The sequence below is a fragment of the Scyliorhinus canicula genome, chromosome 4 (genome assembly GCF_902713615.1).
Source record: "Scyliorhinus canicula chromosome 4, sScyCan1.1, whole genome shotgun sequence".
NCBI classification, from domain to species: Eukaryota; Metazoa; Chordata; class Chondrichthyes; order Carcharhiniformes; family Scyliorhinidae; genus Scyliorhinus; species Scyliorhinus canicula.
In genome coordinates, this window is record NC_052149.1 from 91,163,474 (window position 1) to 91,180,943 (window position 17,470).

Here is a 17,470-nt window from a genome sequence, read left to right on the forward strand (position 1 = left end):
CTGTATGCGGACAACCTGCTGTTGTATGTGGTGGATCCAGAAGGGGGAATGCCGGGGGTGATGGAGCTGTTAGCGGAATTTGGGGGCTTCTCAGGCTATAAGTTAAATTTAGGCAAGAGCGAGGTATTTGTAGTACACCCGGGTGATCAGGAGGAGGGAATTGGGAGACTCCCATTTAAGAGGGCAGTGAAGAGTTTCAGATACCTGGGGGTGCAGGTGGCCAGGAGTTGGGGGACTCTCCATAAGCTTAATTTTACCAGGCTGGTGGAGCAGATGGAGGAGGAATTTAAAAGGTGGGACATGGTGCCGCTATCGTTAGCGGGTAGAGTGCAGTCCGTCAAAATGACGGTTCTCCCGAGGTTCTTGTTCCTTTTTCAGTGTTTGCCCATCTTTATCCCTAGGGCCTTTTTTAGAAGGGTGACTAGCAGCATCATGAGCTTTGTTTGGGCCCATGGGACCCCAAGGGTGAAGAGGGTCTTCTTGGAGCGGGGTAGAGATGGGGGGGGGGGCTGGCGTTACCCAATCTCTCGGGATATTATTGGGCGGCCAATGTGTCGATGGTGCGCAAGTGGGTAATGGAGGGGGAGGGGGCAGCATGAAAACGGATAGAGAGGGCGTCCTGTGGAGATACAAGCCTGGGGGCCCTGGCAACGGCGCCGTGGCCGCTCCCTCCTATGAGGTATACCACGAGTCCGGTGGTGGCGGCTACCCTCAAGATTTGGGGGCAGTGGAGGCGACATAGGGGAGAAGTGGGGGGCTCGATGGAGGCTCCGTTAAGGGGGAACCATAGGTTCGTCCCGGGGAACATTGATGGGGGATTTCAGGGTTGGCACAGAGCGGGCATCAGACAGCTGAGGGACCTGTTTATTGATGGGAGGTTTGCGAGCCTGGGGGAGTTGGAGGAGAAATTTGGGCTCCCCCCGGGAAACATGTTCAAGTATCTGCAGGTAAAGGCATTTGCCAGAAGGCAGGTGGAGGGATTCCCTTCGCTTCCTGCGAGGGGGGTGAGTGACAGGGTGCTTTCGGGGGTCTGGGTCGGAGAGGGGAAGATATCTGATATCTACAAGGTTATGCAGGAGGCGGAGGAGGCGTCAGTAGAGGAGCTGAAAGCTAAGTGGGAGGGGTAACTGGGGGAACAGATCGAAGACGGGACATGGGCTGATGCCCTGGAAAGGGTTAATTCTTCCTCCTCGTGTGCGCGGCTTAGCCTCATCCAATTCAAGGTGCTGCACCGGGCCCACATGACTGGGGCGAGGATGAGTAGGTTCTTTGGGGGTGCAGACAGGTGTGTCAGGTGCTCGGGGAGTCCAGCGAACCATGCCCATATGTTCTGGGCATGCCCGGCACTGGAGGAGTTCTGGAAGGGGGTGGCAAGGACGGTGTCGAGGGTGGTGGGATCCAGGGTCAAGCCAGGATGGGGACTCGCGATTTTTGGGGTTGGGGTGGAACCGGGAGTGCAGGAGGCGAAAGAGGCCGGTGTGCTGGCCTTTGCGTCCCTAGTAGCCCGGCGAAGGATCTTGCTGCAATGGAAGGATGCGAGGCCCCCAAGCGTGGAGACCTGGATCAATGACATGGCGGGTTTCATTAAGCTAGAGAAGGTCAAATTCGCCCTGAGAGGGTCGGTACAAGGGTTCTTTAGGCGGTGGCAGCCTTTCCTCGACTTTCTGGCTGAACGATAGGGTACGGGGACAGTAGCAGCAGCACCCCCAAGGGGGGGGGGGGGGGGGGGAGGGAAAAGGGGGACGATGACTATGTTTGTTTATTTAATTTTAATTTATTTTTAAGTTCTTTTGTTGTTCATTGGGGTTGGGGGGGTGGGGGGTGATACATGCGTCGATGCGGTCTGGGGGGTGTTACAATTATTATGGGTTATTTTGTTGCATTTCATTGTTTGTCGTTATGTTTTATATTTTCTGTAAAAAATTCCAATAAAAATTACTAAAAAAAAAAACTTTTCCCTGTGGCAAGTCATTCCAGATTCTCATAATAAAAGTGTCTTCCAACAGCTCATCTCATTCTCACAATTAGAATTTTAAACTGATGGTTCCACTTTGGTTCCAATTGGGGAGGCAGTGGAGTACTGCTCTGGGGTCCCAGGTTCAAATCCCGTCACTGCAGATGGTGAAATTTGAACTCAATAAAAATCTGGAATTAAAAGTCTAATGACGACCATGAAACCATTGTTGATTGTTGTAAAAACGCATCTGGTTCACTAATGTCCTTTAGGGAAGGAAATCTACCGTCCTTGCCTAGTCTGGCCTATATGTGACTCCAGACCCCAGAAATGTGGTTGCTCTTAAGGGTAATTAGGGATGGGCAATAAATGCTGGCAAAGCCTGTGACGCCCACATCCCATCAATGAATTTTAAAAGACAGTTCTATTCCAGAGACTGTAGTACATAATGTCAGCTGACATTTCAGTACAGTACTGTGGTAGTCACCACTGTTGTATATATATCACGTATGAGGCGTATTACGGTAAGGCTCCTGTACTACAGGTACGGTGGCAGATCCCTGCCTGCTGGCTCCACCCAGTAGGCGGAGTATAAATGTGTGTGCTCACCGAGCTGCAGCCAATTCGGCAGCAGCTGCAGGAGACTACACATCTCTGCGTAATAAAGCCTCGATTACTCTCTACTCTCGTCTGGTCGTAATTGATAGTGCATCAAGTACTAAGGGAGTGATAGCGGAATGATCATGTTTCAGATGAGATGTTAAACAGATGTTAAACAGAGGCTCTATGTTGCCTATCAGGTGATTGTAAATGATCACAAGCACTAACTGAAGAAAAGCAGGGGCGTTTTCTTGGTAGACTGGGAACACTTATCTCTCAGCTATCACCTAAAACAGTTGATCAGGTTATTTACTAAATTACTGTTTGTGGAACTATGCTGTTTAGGCCACTGTGCTAAAACATATCAGGGCGGGTAGTGTAGGGAAGGCCTGAGGGTGTGAGAAGGGGTGGGGGAAAGGGGGGTGCAAAATGAGAGGAAGAGGCCAGGGGGAAGGGGCGGGGGCAGGGGGTGGAGGCTCAGCGGCAAATTAACTTTAACTTGGTGGGGGGGTGCCTGAAGTTAGAAGGGGGCTTCTAACAGAAGTACTCCGACCTCCTAATTCCCATCTGAGGCCTAAACCCGATCATCTTAGAGCTTCCCCCATGCCTGCGAAATCCTCTCATCAGGCTGGGCAGGCGAGAACCCAACTCCTTCTATTTCATGCTCCTCCTATCCCACCATAAAGGCCCCCGACAGAAGGTGTGAAATTCAGCCCTGGACTGGATCCTGAATTCAGGGCTTCTAATTCAGAGGCAGGGAACCTACCCACTGTGCCCCAACACCTGAGGTTTGACATAAGGGTAATCTGGACTCAAAACGTTAGCTCTTTTCTCTTTCTACAGATGCTGCCAGACCTGCTGAGATTTTCCAGCATTTTCTCTTTCGTGTCCCAACACCTTCTACTGCACACTAAAGTATATTTCCTTAACACCAAGCATATGGATTGTGTTGTGTGACTGGTGAAGTGAAATTGGTCTTGAGTAGTAATGTAAAACAGACTGGTAAATTGGCAGCCTATTTTCCATTGATTTAAATAGAAAATAAAGGTGGAATGGGGGACTGAAAAAAAAGCTGTTCATTCATTGTCGCGCACTTTGCACTTCTGTTGTAGGCCAGTCTCGCCATACCCACACACACCATCACCACCACCATCAACCCCAAAAATCAGTTAATTATGTGTGGTGGTATGATTAGCATAGCTGCCTGCCATTGGTGCAGAACACCCTCTGACCATTTGCCCTGGTCGGTCATGTGCCTCTCGACCGGTTGGTTGAGACCAGTCATGTGACGGCTCCCCGACTGGTCGAGAGGCTGAGTTAACCCCGCCTCCAGGGCGGGGTATAAATACCCAGTAGTCCCGGCGGTCGTCCTTATACTGTAATCGACCGCAGGGCTGACATCTAGCTGATTAAAGCCATACTTTTGTCCAGCAACTCGTCTCGCGTTCAATTGATGGTACATCAATTTAATCAGCTAGAAATTTGAAGATGGAGCTCCGGATCAAGCCCGAATGCCTCCGCATCAGCCCGCAAACTCAGAACGCATCGGAAATCTTCAAACATTGGCTGGTGTGTTTCGATGGTATTCTCCATTCCAGCGTGGGCATGGCGGCCTACGCGATGATAGGGGAAGAAAAAGAGTACGACGTGGCTATGGATAAGCTGAAAGGACAGTTTCTTAAGCCGGTAAACTGAGTGTTCGCCCGACATCTGCTGGCTATCAGACAACAGTTCCCCGGTGAGTCCTTAGACGATTTTTACCAGGCCCTTGCTGTCCTGGGGAGGAATTACGCCTGCCTCCGAGTTTCAGCCACTGAGCACATGGAACTTTTGATCAGAGATGCTTACGTGGCTGGGATGCAGTCCGCCGCTATCCGCCAGCGGATGCTGGAAAAAGACGACCTCAGCCTAACTGAGGCACGGACTCTCTCCACCTCCCTGGGGGTCGCCGACTTAAACGCCCGCGCCCATGTCCCCAGCCGCGCTGCAGCGCCCTGGGCCTCCTGGCACGCTTCCCCACCGCCATCCGCCGCTCCCGACCCCCCTCAGGCCTGCGCCGCGGGACGCCCCGACAAGTCCGCAGGGCCCCGCTGCTATTTCTGTGGGTTCGCCAAACACCCCCGCCCGCGCTGCCCGGCCCGTTCCGCCCTTTATAAGAGCTGCGGGAAGAAGGGCCATTTTTCGTCGGTCTGCCAGGCCAAATCGGTCGCTGCTGTGCCGCGCAGCGACCGGGGATCTCCTCCTCCGGGCCCTTCCGGGCCCTTCCAGAGCACCGCACCAATCTCTCCCCCCGCCCCCGGGCCCCTGCGCCCGGCCTGCGCGACTCTCTGCCCCCCCGCTCTCAGCTGCTCCGATCGGCCCGCCGGCACCGCTAAACCCGCCCCCACGTAATCACGAGGGTCCCACGGGCGCCCCCATCTTGGGCCCCGGACGCCACGTGCGAGTCCTGGGCGCCGCCATCTTGGGGCCCCGACTCCACATGCGGGTCCTGGGCGCCGCCATCTTGGGGCCCCGACTCCACGTGCGGATCCTGGGCGCCGCCATCTTGGGGCCCCGACTCCATGTACGGATCCTGGGCACCGCCATCCTGGACTGGCACACAAGGTCCTGCCAGCACCTACTCAGCCGCGACGACTACGACAATGGATCTTCTCCACGGCTCGCGGCCATTCAGCTCGACCAGTCACGTCCACGCACGCTCGCCAAGACGACGACGCTAATCCACCTCAACGGGCATGAGACGGGCTGCCTGCTGGACTCCGGGAGCACGGAAAGCTTCGTACACCCTGACACGGTAGGACGCTGCGCGCTCCCTGTCCACCCTGTTTAAACACAAAATCGGGTTAGCCTCAGGTTCGCACTCCGTCCGCATCACCGGGTGCTGCATCGCGGACCTCATGGTCCAAGGGAAGGTTTTTAAAAATTATAAACTCCTTGTCCTCCCCGACCTTTGCGCACCGGCATTCCTAGGACTGGACTTCCAGTGCAACCTGCAGAGCTCGACCTTCCAATTCGGCGGCCCTATACCCCCCTCACTGTCTGCAGCCTCGCGTCCCTCAAAGTGGACCCCCCCTCCTTGTTTGCTAATCTCACCCCCGATTGCAAACCTGTCGCGACCCGGAGCAGACGGTACAGCGCTCAGGACCGGACCTTCATCAGGTCCGAGGTCCAGAGGTTGCTGAAGGAAGGGGTCATCGAGGCCAGAAACAGTCCCTGGCGAGCCCAAGTGCTGGTGGTCCGGACTGGGGAGAAAAACCGGATGGTCATCGACTACAGCCAGACCATCAACCGGTTTACTTAACTGGACGCGTATCCTCTCCCCCGTATTTCCGCCATGGTAAACGAGATTGCGAAATACAAAGTCTTCTCCACTGTGGACCACAAGTCCGCTTATCACCAGCTCCCCATCCGCGCGAGTGACTGCAAGTACACCGCGTTCGAGGCAGATGGGCGCCTCTACCACTTCCTCAGGGTTCCATTCGGTGTCACAAATGGGGTCTCGGTCTTCCAACGGGAGATGGACCGAATAAGAACATAAGAACTAGGAGCAGGAGTAGGCCATCTGGCCCCTCGAGCCTGCTCCGCCATTCAATTAGATCATGGCTGATCTTTTGTGGACTCAGCTCCACTTTCCGGCCCGAACACCATAACCCTTAATCCCTTTATTCTTCAAAAAACTATCTATCTTTACCTTAAAAACATGTAATGAAGGAGCCTCAACTGCTTCACTGGGCAAGGAATTCCATAGATTCACAACCCTTTGGGTGAAGAAGTTCCTCCTAAACTCAGTCCTAAATCTACTTCCCCTTATTTTGAGGCTATGCCCCCTAGTTCTGCTGTCACCCGCCAGTGGAAACAACCTGCCCGCATCTATCCTATCTATTCCCTTCATAATTTTAAATGTTTCTATAAGATCCCCCCTCATCCTTCTAAATTCCAACGAGTACAGTCCCAGTCTACTCAACCTCTCCTCATAATCCAACCCCTTCAGCTCTGGGATTAACCTAGTGAATCTCCTCTGCACACCCTCCAGCGCCAGTACGTCCTTTCTCAAGTAAGGAGACCAAAACTGAACACAATACTCCAGGTGTGGCCGCACTAACACCGTATACAGTTGCAACATAACCTCCCTAGTCTTAAACTCCATCCCTCTAGCAATGAAGGACAAAATTCCATTTGCCTTCTTAATCACCTGTTGCACTTGTAAACCAACCTTCTGTGACTCATGCACTAGCACACCCAAGTCTCTCTGAACAGCGGCATGCTTTAATATTTTATCATTTAAATAATAATCCCGTTTGCTGTTATTCCTACCAAAATGGATAACCTCACATTTGTCAACATTGTATTCCATCTGCCAGACCCGAGCCCATTCACTTAACCTATCCAAATCCCTCTGCAGACTTCCAGTATCCTCTGCACTTTTAGCTTTACCACTCATCTTAGTGTCATCTGCAAACTTGGACACATTGCCCTTGGTCCCCAACTCCAAATCATCAATGTAAATTGTGAACAATTGTGGGCCCAACACGGATCCCTGAGGGACACCACTAGCTACTGATTGCCAACCAGAGAAACACCCATTTATCCCAACTCTTTGCTTTCTATTAATTAACCAATCCTCTATCCATGCTACTACTTTACCCTTAATGCCATGCATCTTTATCTTATGCAGCAACCTTTTGTGTGGCACCTTGTCAAAGGCTTTCTGGAAATCCAGATATACCACATCCATCGGCTCCCCATTATCTACTGCACTGGTAATGTCCTCAAAAAATTCCACTAAATTAGTTAGGCATGACCTGCCTTTAACGAACCCATGCTGCGTCTGCCCAATGGGACAATTTCTATCCAGATGCCTCGCAATTTCTTCCTTGATGATAGATTCCAGCATCTTCCCTATTACCGAAGTTAAACTCACTGGCCTATAATTTCCTGCTTTCTGCCTACCTCCTTTTTTAAACAGTGGCGTCACGTTTGCTAATTTCCAATCCACCGGGACCACCCCAGAGTCTAGTGAATTTCGGTAAATTATCACTAGTGCATCTGCAATTTCCCTAGCCATCTCTTTTAGCACTCTGGGATGCATTCCATCAGGGCCAGGAGACTTGTCTACCTTTAGCCCCATTAGCTTGCTCATCACTCCCTCCTTAGTGATAACAATCCTATCAAGGTCCTCACCTGTCATAGCCTCATTTCTATCAGTCGCTGGCATGTTATTTGTGTCTTCCACTGTGAAGACCGACCCAAAAAACCTGTTCAGTTCCTCAGCCATTTCCTCATTTCCCATTATTAAAACTCCCTTCTCATCCTCTAAAGGACCAATATTTACCTTAGCCACTCTTTTTTGTCTTATATATTTGTAAAAACTTTTACTGTCTGTTTTTATATTCTGAGCAAGTTTACTCTCATACTCTATCTTACTCTTCTTTATAGCTTTTTTAGTAGCTTTCTGTTGCCCCCTAAAGATTTCCCAGTCCTCTAATCTCACAGCAATCTTTGCCACTTTATATGCTTTTTCCTTCAATTTGATACTCTCCCTTATTTCCTTAGATATCCACGGTCGATTTTCCCTCTTTCTTCCGTCCTTCCTTTTTGTTGGTATAAACCTTTGCTGAGCACTGTGAAAAATCGCTTGGAAGGTTCTCCACTGTTCCTCAACCGTTCCACCATAAAGTCTTAGCTCCCAGTCTACCTTAGCTAGTTCTTCTCTCATCCCCTTGTAATCTCCTTTGTTTAAACACAAAACACTAGTATTTGATTTTACTTTCTCACCCTCCATCTGTATTTTAAATTCCACCATATTGTGATCGCTCCTTCCGAGAGGATCCCTAACTATGAGATCATGAATCAATCCTGTCTCATTACACAGGACAAGATCTAGGACCGCTTGTTCCCTCGTAGGTTCCATTACATACTGTTCTAGGAAACTATTGCGGATACATTCTATAAACTCCTCCTCACGGTTGCCTTGACCGACCTGGTTAAACCAATCGACATGTAGATTAAAATCCCCCATGATAACTGCTGTACCATTTCTACATGCATCAGTTATTTCTTTGTTTATTGCCTGCCCCACCATCTCGTTACTATTTGGTGGCCGATAGACTACTCCTATCAGTGACTTTTTCGCCTTACTATTCCTGATTTCCACCCAAATGGATTCAACCTTATCCTCCATAGCACCGATGTCATCCCTTACTATTGCCCGGATGTCATCCTTAAATAACAGAGCAACACCACCTCCCTTACCATCCACTCTGTCCTTCCGAATAGTTTGATACCCTCGGATATTTAACTCCCAGTCGTGACCATCCTTTAACCATGTTTCAGTAATGGCCACTAAATCATAGTCATTTACGATGATTTGTGCCACCAACTCATTTACTTTATTCCGAATACTACGAGCATTCAGGTAAAGTACACTTATGTTGGTTTTTTTACCTCTGTTTTGAATCTTAACATCTCCAGTTTTATTCCTTTTGTTATTACTGGGCCTATTCACTGTGCTCCCCTCAGTCACTGTACCTTGTACTGTCGCCCTTATGGATTTCTGACTATGTCTTCTCTGCCTTGCACTTTTCCCCTTACTTCCTTTTGTTTCTGTCCCTGTTTTACTACCTTCCAACTTCCAGCATTGGTTCCCATCCCCCTGCCACATTAGTTTAAACCCTCCCCAACAGCTCTAGAAAACACCCCCCCTAGGACATTGGTTCCAGTCCTGCCCAAGTGCAGACCGTCCGGTTTGTACTGGTCCCACCTCCCCCAGAACCGATCCCAATGCCCCAGGAATTTGAATCCCTCCCTCTTGCACCATCTCTCGAGCCACGCATTCATCCTATCTATCCTGACATTCCTACTCTGACTAGCTCGTGGCACTGATAGCAATCCTGAGATTACTACCTTTGAGGTCCTACTTTTTAGTTTAACTCCTAACTCCCTGAATTCCGCTTGTAGGACCTCATCCCGTTTTTTACCTATATCGTTGGTGCCTATGTGCACCACGACAGCTGGCTGTTCACCCTCCCCCCCCAGAATGTCCTGCAGCCGCTCCGAGACATCCTTGACCCTTGCACCAGGGAGGCAACATACCATCCTGGAGTCTCGATTGCGTCCACAGAACCGCCTGTCTATTCCCCTTACGATCGAGTCCCCTATCACTATAGCCCTGCCATTTTTCTTCCTGCCCTGCTGTGCAGCAGAGCCAGCCACGGTGCCATGAACCTGGCTGCTGCTGCCTTCCCCTGGTGAGCCATCTCCCTCAACAGTATCCAAAGCGGTATATCTGTTTTGCAGGGAGATGACCGCAGGGGACACCTGCACTGCCTTCCTACTCTTGCTCTTTCTTTTGGTCACCCATTTTCTATCTCCCTCAGTAACCTTCACCTGCGGTGTGACCAACTCGCTAAACGTGCTATCCACGACCTCCTCAGCATCGCGGATGCTCCAAAGTGAGTCCATCCGCAGCTCCAGAGCCGTCAAGCGGTCTAACAAGAGCTGCAACTGAACACACTTCTTGCACGTGAAGGAGCCAGGGACAGTGGACGTGTCCCTGAGCTCCCACATCGCACACGAGGAGCATGACACGGGTCTGGGATCTCCTGCCATGCCTTAAACCCTTGGTAAACTTAAACAACTAGAATTTCAAAATAAAAATAAATAAATTAGACAATGAAAAGAAAAAGAGAGACTACTTACCAGTCACTTACCAGGGTTAAAAAGCACCTCCTCACACTCTGCACCGAATTACCTCACTGCACCAAATTACCAAGTTTAAATCTCTCACTCTGTATGAGTCTCACTCCGGATGTGTCTCCTGGAAAAGTGCTCGCTTCTCTCCTGGAAAAGTGCTCGCTTTTCGACAAGTACGGATTACGGGCTACCTTCCCGTACCTCGATGATGTCACCATCTGCGGCCATGACCAGCAGGACCATGACATCAACCTCCGAAAATTCCTCCAAACCGCAAAACTCCTTAACCTAACTTACAATAAGGATAAGTGCGTGTTTAACACCGACCGTCTAGCCATCCTCGGCTACGTAGTGCGTAACGGAGTGATAGGCCCCAACCCCGAATGCATGCACCCCCTTATGGAACTCCCTCTCCCCAATACCCCCAAATCCCTTAAACGCTGCCTGGGTTTCTTCGCTTACTACGCCCAATGGGTTCCCAATTACGCCGACAAGGTCCGTCCCCTCATTCAGTCCACGACCTTCCCGCCGTCGTCAGAGGCCTGCCAGGCTTTTAGCTGCATCAAAGCGGACATCGCAAAGGCCACGATGCGCGCCATCGACGAGTCCCTCCCCTTCCAGGTCAAGAGCAAGGCATCAGAAGTAGCTCTGGCGGCCACCCTGAACCAAGCGGGCAGACCCGTGGCCTTCTTCTCCAGACTTCCGAACTCCGCCACGCCTCAGTGGAAAAGGAAGCCCAGGCCATAGTCGAAGCTGTGCGACATTGGAGGCACTATTTGGCCGGCAGGAAGTTTACCCTCCTCACAGACCAATGGTCAGTGGCCTTCATTTTCGATAATGCACAGAGGGGCAAGATTAAGAACGACAAGATCTTACGGTGGCAGATCGAGTTGTCCACGTACAACTACGATATCTTGTATCGTCCTGGGAAGCTCAACGAGCCTCCTGATGCCCTGTCTCGCGGTACCTGCGCCAGCGCGCAGATAGACCGCCTCCGCTCCCTCTACACAGACCTCTGCCATCCAGGGGTGACCAGTTTCTATCATTTCATAAAGACCCGCAACCTGCCCTTCTCCATCGAGGAAGTCAGGACAGTAACCCGTGACTGCCACATCTGCGCAGAGTGCACTTCTCCCGCCCCGAGCGCGCGCATCTGATCAAAGCATCCCGCCCCTTCGAACGTCTCAGCATAGACTTCAAGCAGCCGCAACATAGACTTCCCTCTAGCAGCCGCAACATTTACTTCCTGACGGTAATCGATGAATACTCCCGCTTCCCCTTCGCCATTCCCTGCCCCGACATGACCACATCGACCGTCATTAAGGCCCTCCTCTCCATCTTCTCCCTGTTCGGCTACACCGCGTACATACATAGCGATCGGGGGTCCTCCTTTATGAGCGACGAGCTGCGTCAATTCCTGCTCAGCAGGGGCATTGCCTCTAGCAGGACGACCAGCTATAACCCTCGGGGTAACGGACAGGTCGAGAGGGAGAATAGTACCATCTGGAAGACCATCCTACTGGCCCTCCGGTCCAGAGATCTCCCTATTTCCCGATGGCAAGAGGTTATCCCCGATGCCCTACATTCTATCCGCTCACTCCTCTGTACCACAACAAATCAGACACCTCATGAACGTCTTCTTGTTTTCCCCAGGAAGTCGTCCTCCGGATCCCCTCTCCCGACGTGGCTGGCCGCCCCCGGACCCATCTTGCTCCGGAACCATGTGCGGGTGCACAAGACCGACCCGTTGGTGGAACAAGTCCAGTTACTCCACGCTAACTCGCAGTATGCGTACGTGGAGTACCCCGACGGTCGGCAGGACACGGTCTCCCTCCGGGACCTGGCACCCGCCGGCGTGCGGCCCTCCCCCCCTTCACCACAGACCCCCCCCTGTTCTTTTTCCCCCAGCGCCCCTCCCAGGCCACCCCTCCCCCATCCATGGCGTCTCCACCACCAGCCCGGGTGACGGAGACAGTTCAAGGACCATCGCTCCCGGAGTCCAGGACATCAGCTGAACCACCACCACTGGCTGAACCAGTGTCACCAACTCCACTGAGGCGGTCTGCCAGGACGTCACGGGCAACGAAAAGGCTGATCGAGTCCATTTAACTTTCAACACCACCATGGACCTTGTATGGACACTATGTACTGTTGTTAAATGTCTGGGCCCGTGGGAAGCCAAGGATACATTTTTTTTCCTTCTCTCCTTACTACTCATACCACCAGTTCTCCCCCCCAAGCTCTCGTTGACCCCCCCCCCCTCCCCCCCCGGTTTCTTTCTCCGCAAGGGGTGAATGTGGTGGTATGATTAGCATAGCTTCCTGCCGTTGGTGCAGAACACCGGCTTACCATTGGCCCTGGTCAGTCATGTGCCTCTCGATCGGTTGGTTGAGACCAGTCATGTGACGGCTCCCCGATTGGTTGAGAGGCTGAGTTAACCCCACCTCCAGGGCGGGGTATAAATACCCAGTACTCCCGGCAGTCGTCCTTATACTGTAATCGACCGCAGGGCTAACATCTAGCTGATTAAAGCCATACTTTTGTCCAGCAACTCGTCTCGCGTTCAATTGATGGTACATCATTATGTTGAATAAATGGAAGGTAACAGTTGATTGGAATTAGAAAAAGATAAGATCGCTGCCCTCTGCTCCATAATCCATAGCAGAGCCTTATGGCAGTAGCAGGATACCATTACTGGTAAGTGAGGGAGAAGGCATATAAATCTCAATTTTTAAAAAAAGGCCTTTGCAGCCAGGGCACCACTGTGAAGAAGCCGCCCTTCCATATGGTAGCTTGCAGTTGCACTGCACTCAGGCATGGCCCATCGAGTCTGCACCGACCCTCCAAAAGAGCTCCCTTCCCAGGCCCACTACTCTACTCCATGCCTACAATCCCACCCCCCTGCAATAGGGGCTGGTTTAGCGCAGGGTTAAATCGCTGGCTTTTAAAGCAGACCGAGGCAGGCCAGCAGCATGGTTCAATTCCCGTACCAGCCTCCCCGAACAGGTGCCGGAATGTGCAGACTAGGGGCTTTTCACAGTAACTTCATTTGAAGCCTACTTCTGACAATAAGCGATTTTCATTTTTCATTTCATTTTCATTTTCACCCAACCGTTGGACACACTAAGGGGCAACTTAGCATGGCCAATCCACTTAACCTGCCCATCTTTGGAATGTGGGAAGAAAGCCACACAGACACAGCAAAAAAGTGCAAACTCCACACAAAAACCCACGGTTGGAATTGAACTCGAGTCCCTGGCGCTGTGAGGAAGCAGTGCTAACCACTGTGCCATCCCTGAAACGAATGTTTCGAAAATCTGATCACACCAGTCCTCCTCAAATCAGGTTATTTTGTTAAAAATAACAAAACGTACTTTAGTTACAAAATAACCACAGAGTTGCAACACATCAAATTATACTTATAACACATATTAGAACGATTATTCTTATACTCACTGTGAGGTGCGTCCTTGCTGCACAAAACACAACTATTCATTCTCCATGCATGCAAATTAAGTCCATTTGTTGATGAGTATAAATCTGTTGATACAAAAATTGAGCTAGATTGCTTTATTAAAACAAAATATTAATAATAATCTTACGATAAACTATGCTGCAATCTGTTTCAATAGATAACAACAGGGTCCAGCGGAACTCCGGAGTTCTGCAGGAGCCTCACAGGAGGTTCCATGTCAGGCAGATCAATATAATTTGGGTTTTGTGGTGTTCCCAACTCATCTAATCAGAGGTTGGCTTCTGCAGAATCCATCCGCTGATTGGACAAGCTGGAAGCAGCACACAATTCAAGCGCGGACAATGGAGCAAAAATGAAAGCGTAGCCGGCGAGGCGAGAGGGTGCGAAGGCGTAGCCTGAGGGGAGAGGGCAAGAGGACGTGGCCTGGGAAGAAAGGGTGAGAAGGGGCGTAGGTCTAGAAGGGAGCACAGTAAGAAGTCTTACAACACCAGGTTAAAGTCCAACATGTTTGTTTCAAACACTAGCTTTCGGAGCACTGCTCCTTCATCAGGTGAATGTGCTCTGAAAGCTAGTGTTTGAAACAAACCTGTTGGACTTTAACCTGGTGTTGTAAGACTTCTTACTGCGCTCACCCCAGTCCAACGGCGGCAACTCCACATCATGAGTTACATGCAGCTGTCGGGAACGGCCCATGGCGGCTGCAGACTCATTCTGCGGCCGCCCTGGTGGGGGGGGGGATCGATCACCGGGGGTCTCATGAACGTCCAGGGGGCGATCGGGCGTCATGGATTGCGGGCCTCGGTGAGGGGGGGGGGCCTACATATTTGTGGGGTCATGTAGCACATCTTGAGAGCTACCTCCAGTGGACGATCCACAGACTAGAAGATCTGGGCCATTGATTCTTAAACCAACTGGCTGGAAACATGGAATGAACTTTCAAAAAAAGAGATTTTTTAAAACACAGACTTGACTGCATAGCTAAAGATGGCTACCCCAACCTTCATTACTATTCATCTCACATTCCAATTCATTGGAATGGAGACAGCAATGCTGCAAAACCAATCAAAGACAATGAACCCCTGGGAAATGTGGAAATACCCCACATCTACTGTCCTATTGTAAGGAAATAAGGCATTCACCTGAGGTATTTAACTTGGAGACAGACCATTAACTCTACGGGACTCTGTCTAAAATAACTTTCCTGACATGAGTTATTCAAGTTACATAGAACATACAGTGCAGAAGGCCATTCGGCCCATCGAGTGTGCGCCGACCCACTTAAGCCCTCACTTCCACCCTATCTCTGTAACCCAATAACCCCTCCTAACCTTTTTGGACACTAAGGGCAATTTATCATGGCCAATCCACCTAACCTGCATGTCTTTGGACTGTGGGAGAAAACCGGAGCACCCAGAGGAAACCCACGCAGACACGGGAAGAACGTGCAGACTCCGCACAGACAGTGGCCCAGCGGGGAATCGAACCTGGGACTCTGGCGCTGTGAAGCCACACTGCTAATCACGTGCTCCCGTGCTGTATGTGTATTTTTAGTTACACTAAAAATACACAGACAATACCTTATTGGGGTTCCCCCTTGTAGTTGGAGAAGGAAGGTAACATGACATGCCAATTCTTTGTATGTTTTCAGCAGAATGGAGGACAAGCAGTTGAGAAGCTGAGAGAGAAGATCCAAGTGGGATCTATCCTGCCTGCCTCTCGCTCCAACAAACCAGGTATTAAGCCCTGTTTGCTGACTGTAATAATTTAGGACCTCTTGTCGGAGACAGAGATTACTTGAATTCTGCCCAACACTATTGCCTCCAGAAGAACATGCAACTAACTTAGTCATCTGCACCTTTAAATTAGAAGTATTGAGACCACCAGCTAAGTCAACAAACTACAGGCTATATATTGTTTTTATTTTTAATGGACTCTAACTTAGTCAACCTATCTTTCCTCACTCTGTAATCTGTATTTGTGTGACTGTGAACTTCATGTGCGTGGGAGCAAAAGTATTTCATTATTTTACTTAGATCAGTTTAAGTATAATAAAGCTAACCTCTTTCTGTTAAACTCAAGAAAATCTGTCCAATTGGGTTATTTTATGATTAGAATCATAGAACATAGAACATAGAACACTACACAGAATTTACAGTGCAGAAGTTGGCCATTTGGCCCATCACGTCTGCATGAGCTCTTGGAAGGAGCACCCCAGGCCACGCCTCCACTCTATCCCCATAACCCAGCAACTCCACCCATTCCTTTGGACACTAAGGGCAATTTAGCATGGCCAATCCATCTAACCTGCACATCTTTGGTCTGTGGGAGGAAACCGGAGCACCTGGAGGAAACCCACACACACACGGGGAGAATGTGCAGACTCCGCACAGACAGTGACCCAAGCTGGGAACCTGGGACCCTGGCACTGTGAAGCAACTGTGCTATGCTACCATGCTATAAAGAGCGTGTAAACCGTTCAATACTTATTAAATTGGCAAGTCTATCCTTTTCCAAACAAAAGGATTTGCTGTTGTTAAATGAGGAGATGGAAAAGAGGGGAGCCATTCAGCCCCACTCACCAAGTCTAAACAGACTGTAGATAAACGGCACGATTCTCCCAAAAGGGAACAAAGTCCCCTAGTGAGCACATTTAGCCGCACGCAGTGCCAAGAAAAACATAGCTATTCAATGCAATTCGCATTGTATAAGGCGTCTGAACCAGGGAACGCACAGACGAGGCCACACATAGCCCCATTTTGTACAGTGGGACGTTCCGCTCGCCGGACCTCCCCAGTGTAGCGAGAGATTGCGAATCAGAATCTACAGTGCAGAAGGAGGCCATTCGGCACATCGAGTCTGCACCGACCCTTCAAATGAGCACTCCACCCATGTCCTAACCTGCACATGCCTGACCACTGAGGGGCAATTTATCATGGCCAATCCACCTACCAATACATCTTTGGACTGTGGGAGGAAACCGGAGCACCCGACGGAAACCCACGCAGACACAAAGAAAACATACTCCACACGTTTCTGGAACATACCTCTCCATGCACCTGAGGAAGTAGCAGTGCTCCGAAAGATAGTGATTTGAAACAAACCTGTTGGACTTTAACCTGGTGTTGTAAGACTTCTTACTGTGCTCACCCCGGTCCAACGCCAGCATTTCCACATCATGTACTCCACACAGACAGTGAGCCAAGGCTGGAATTCAACCAGATCCCTGGTGTTGTGAGGCAGCTGTGCTAACCATTGTCCCATTGTGCTGCCCGTTTTTAAATGGCATCCCAATCTCCGAGGCCCCTGAAATGATCCTCACCCTCCCCAATGCCCAAACGAACTATTGGAGGGTCCCCACACCCACCTGACCAACACCCTCAGCATCCCCTGCCCAATCACATGCATGAAAAAAATTCCAGCTTGTCAGTTGGCAGTGTTAACGTGGCACCCTAGCAGTGCAACTCCAGCACTTTGGCAGTGCCAAGCTGGCACTGCCAGAGTGCCAAACTGGCATCAGCAGCCAAAGGGCATGCAGCTGGGGGCCTCTGATCCCCTGGGAGACACCCATGAGTGCTGTCTGGTCTCTGTGGGGACTAGTGCCGAACAACGCTCGTCCAAGGCAAAGGGGGTGAATCCCAAAGCTTCATGTACCTCGTGGATCACATGTGAGGCCTCGCTCTAATATGCAGATTTGCCAAAAAGTTATCCCGCCCATAATGGGCAGCATTCACATCTCAGCGTCTTGTTTT

At 50.5% G+C, this 17,470-nt stretch overlaps 1 protein-coding gene across 8 annotated transcripts in view; it reads right to left on the reverse strand.

The window, feature by feature from the left end:
• The window catches only part of LOC119964797, a 141,022-nt gene that overhangs the window by 10,024 nt on the left and 113,528 nt on the right, over positions 1-17,470 (reverse strand). For 7 of the 8 annotated variants that reach the window (XR_005460365.1, XM_038794796.1, XM_038794795.1 and 4 more), the window contains one exon: positions 13,703-13,786. Coding sequence is in view for 6 of the 8 variants with exons in the window: in XM_038794796.1 (XP_038650724.1) it covers positions 13,703-13,786 (84 nt within the window). In the remaining 2 variants the exon portion in view is untranslated. Of the gene's footprint in view, positions 1-13,702; positions 13,807-17,470 lie in introns of all 8 variants that reach the window. The other variant, XR_005460364.1, reaches the window with a different exon arrangement.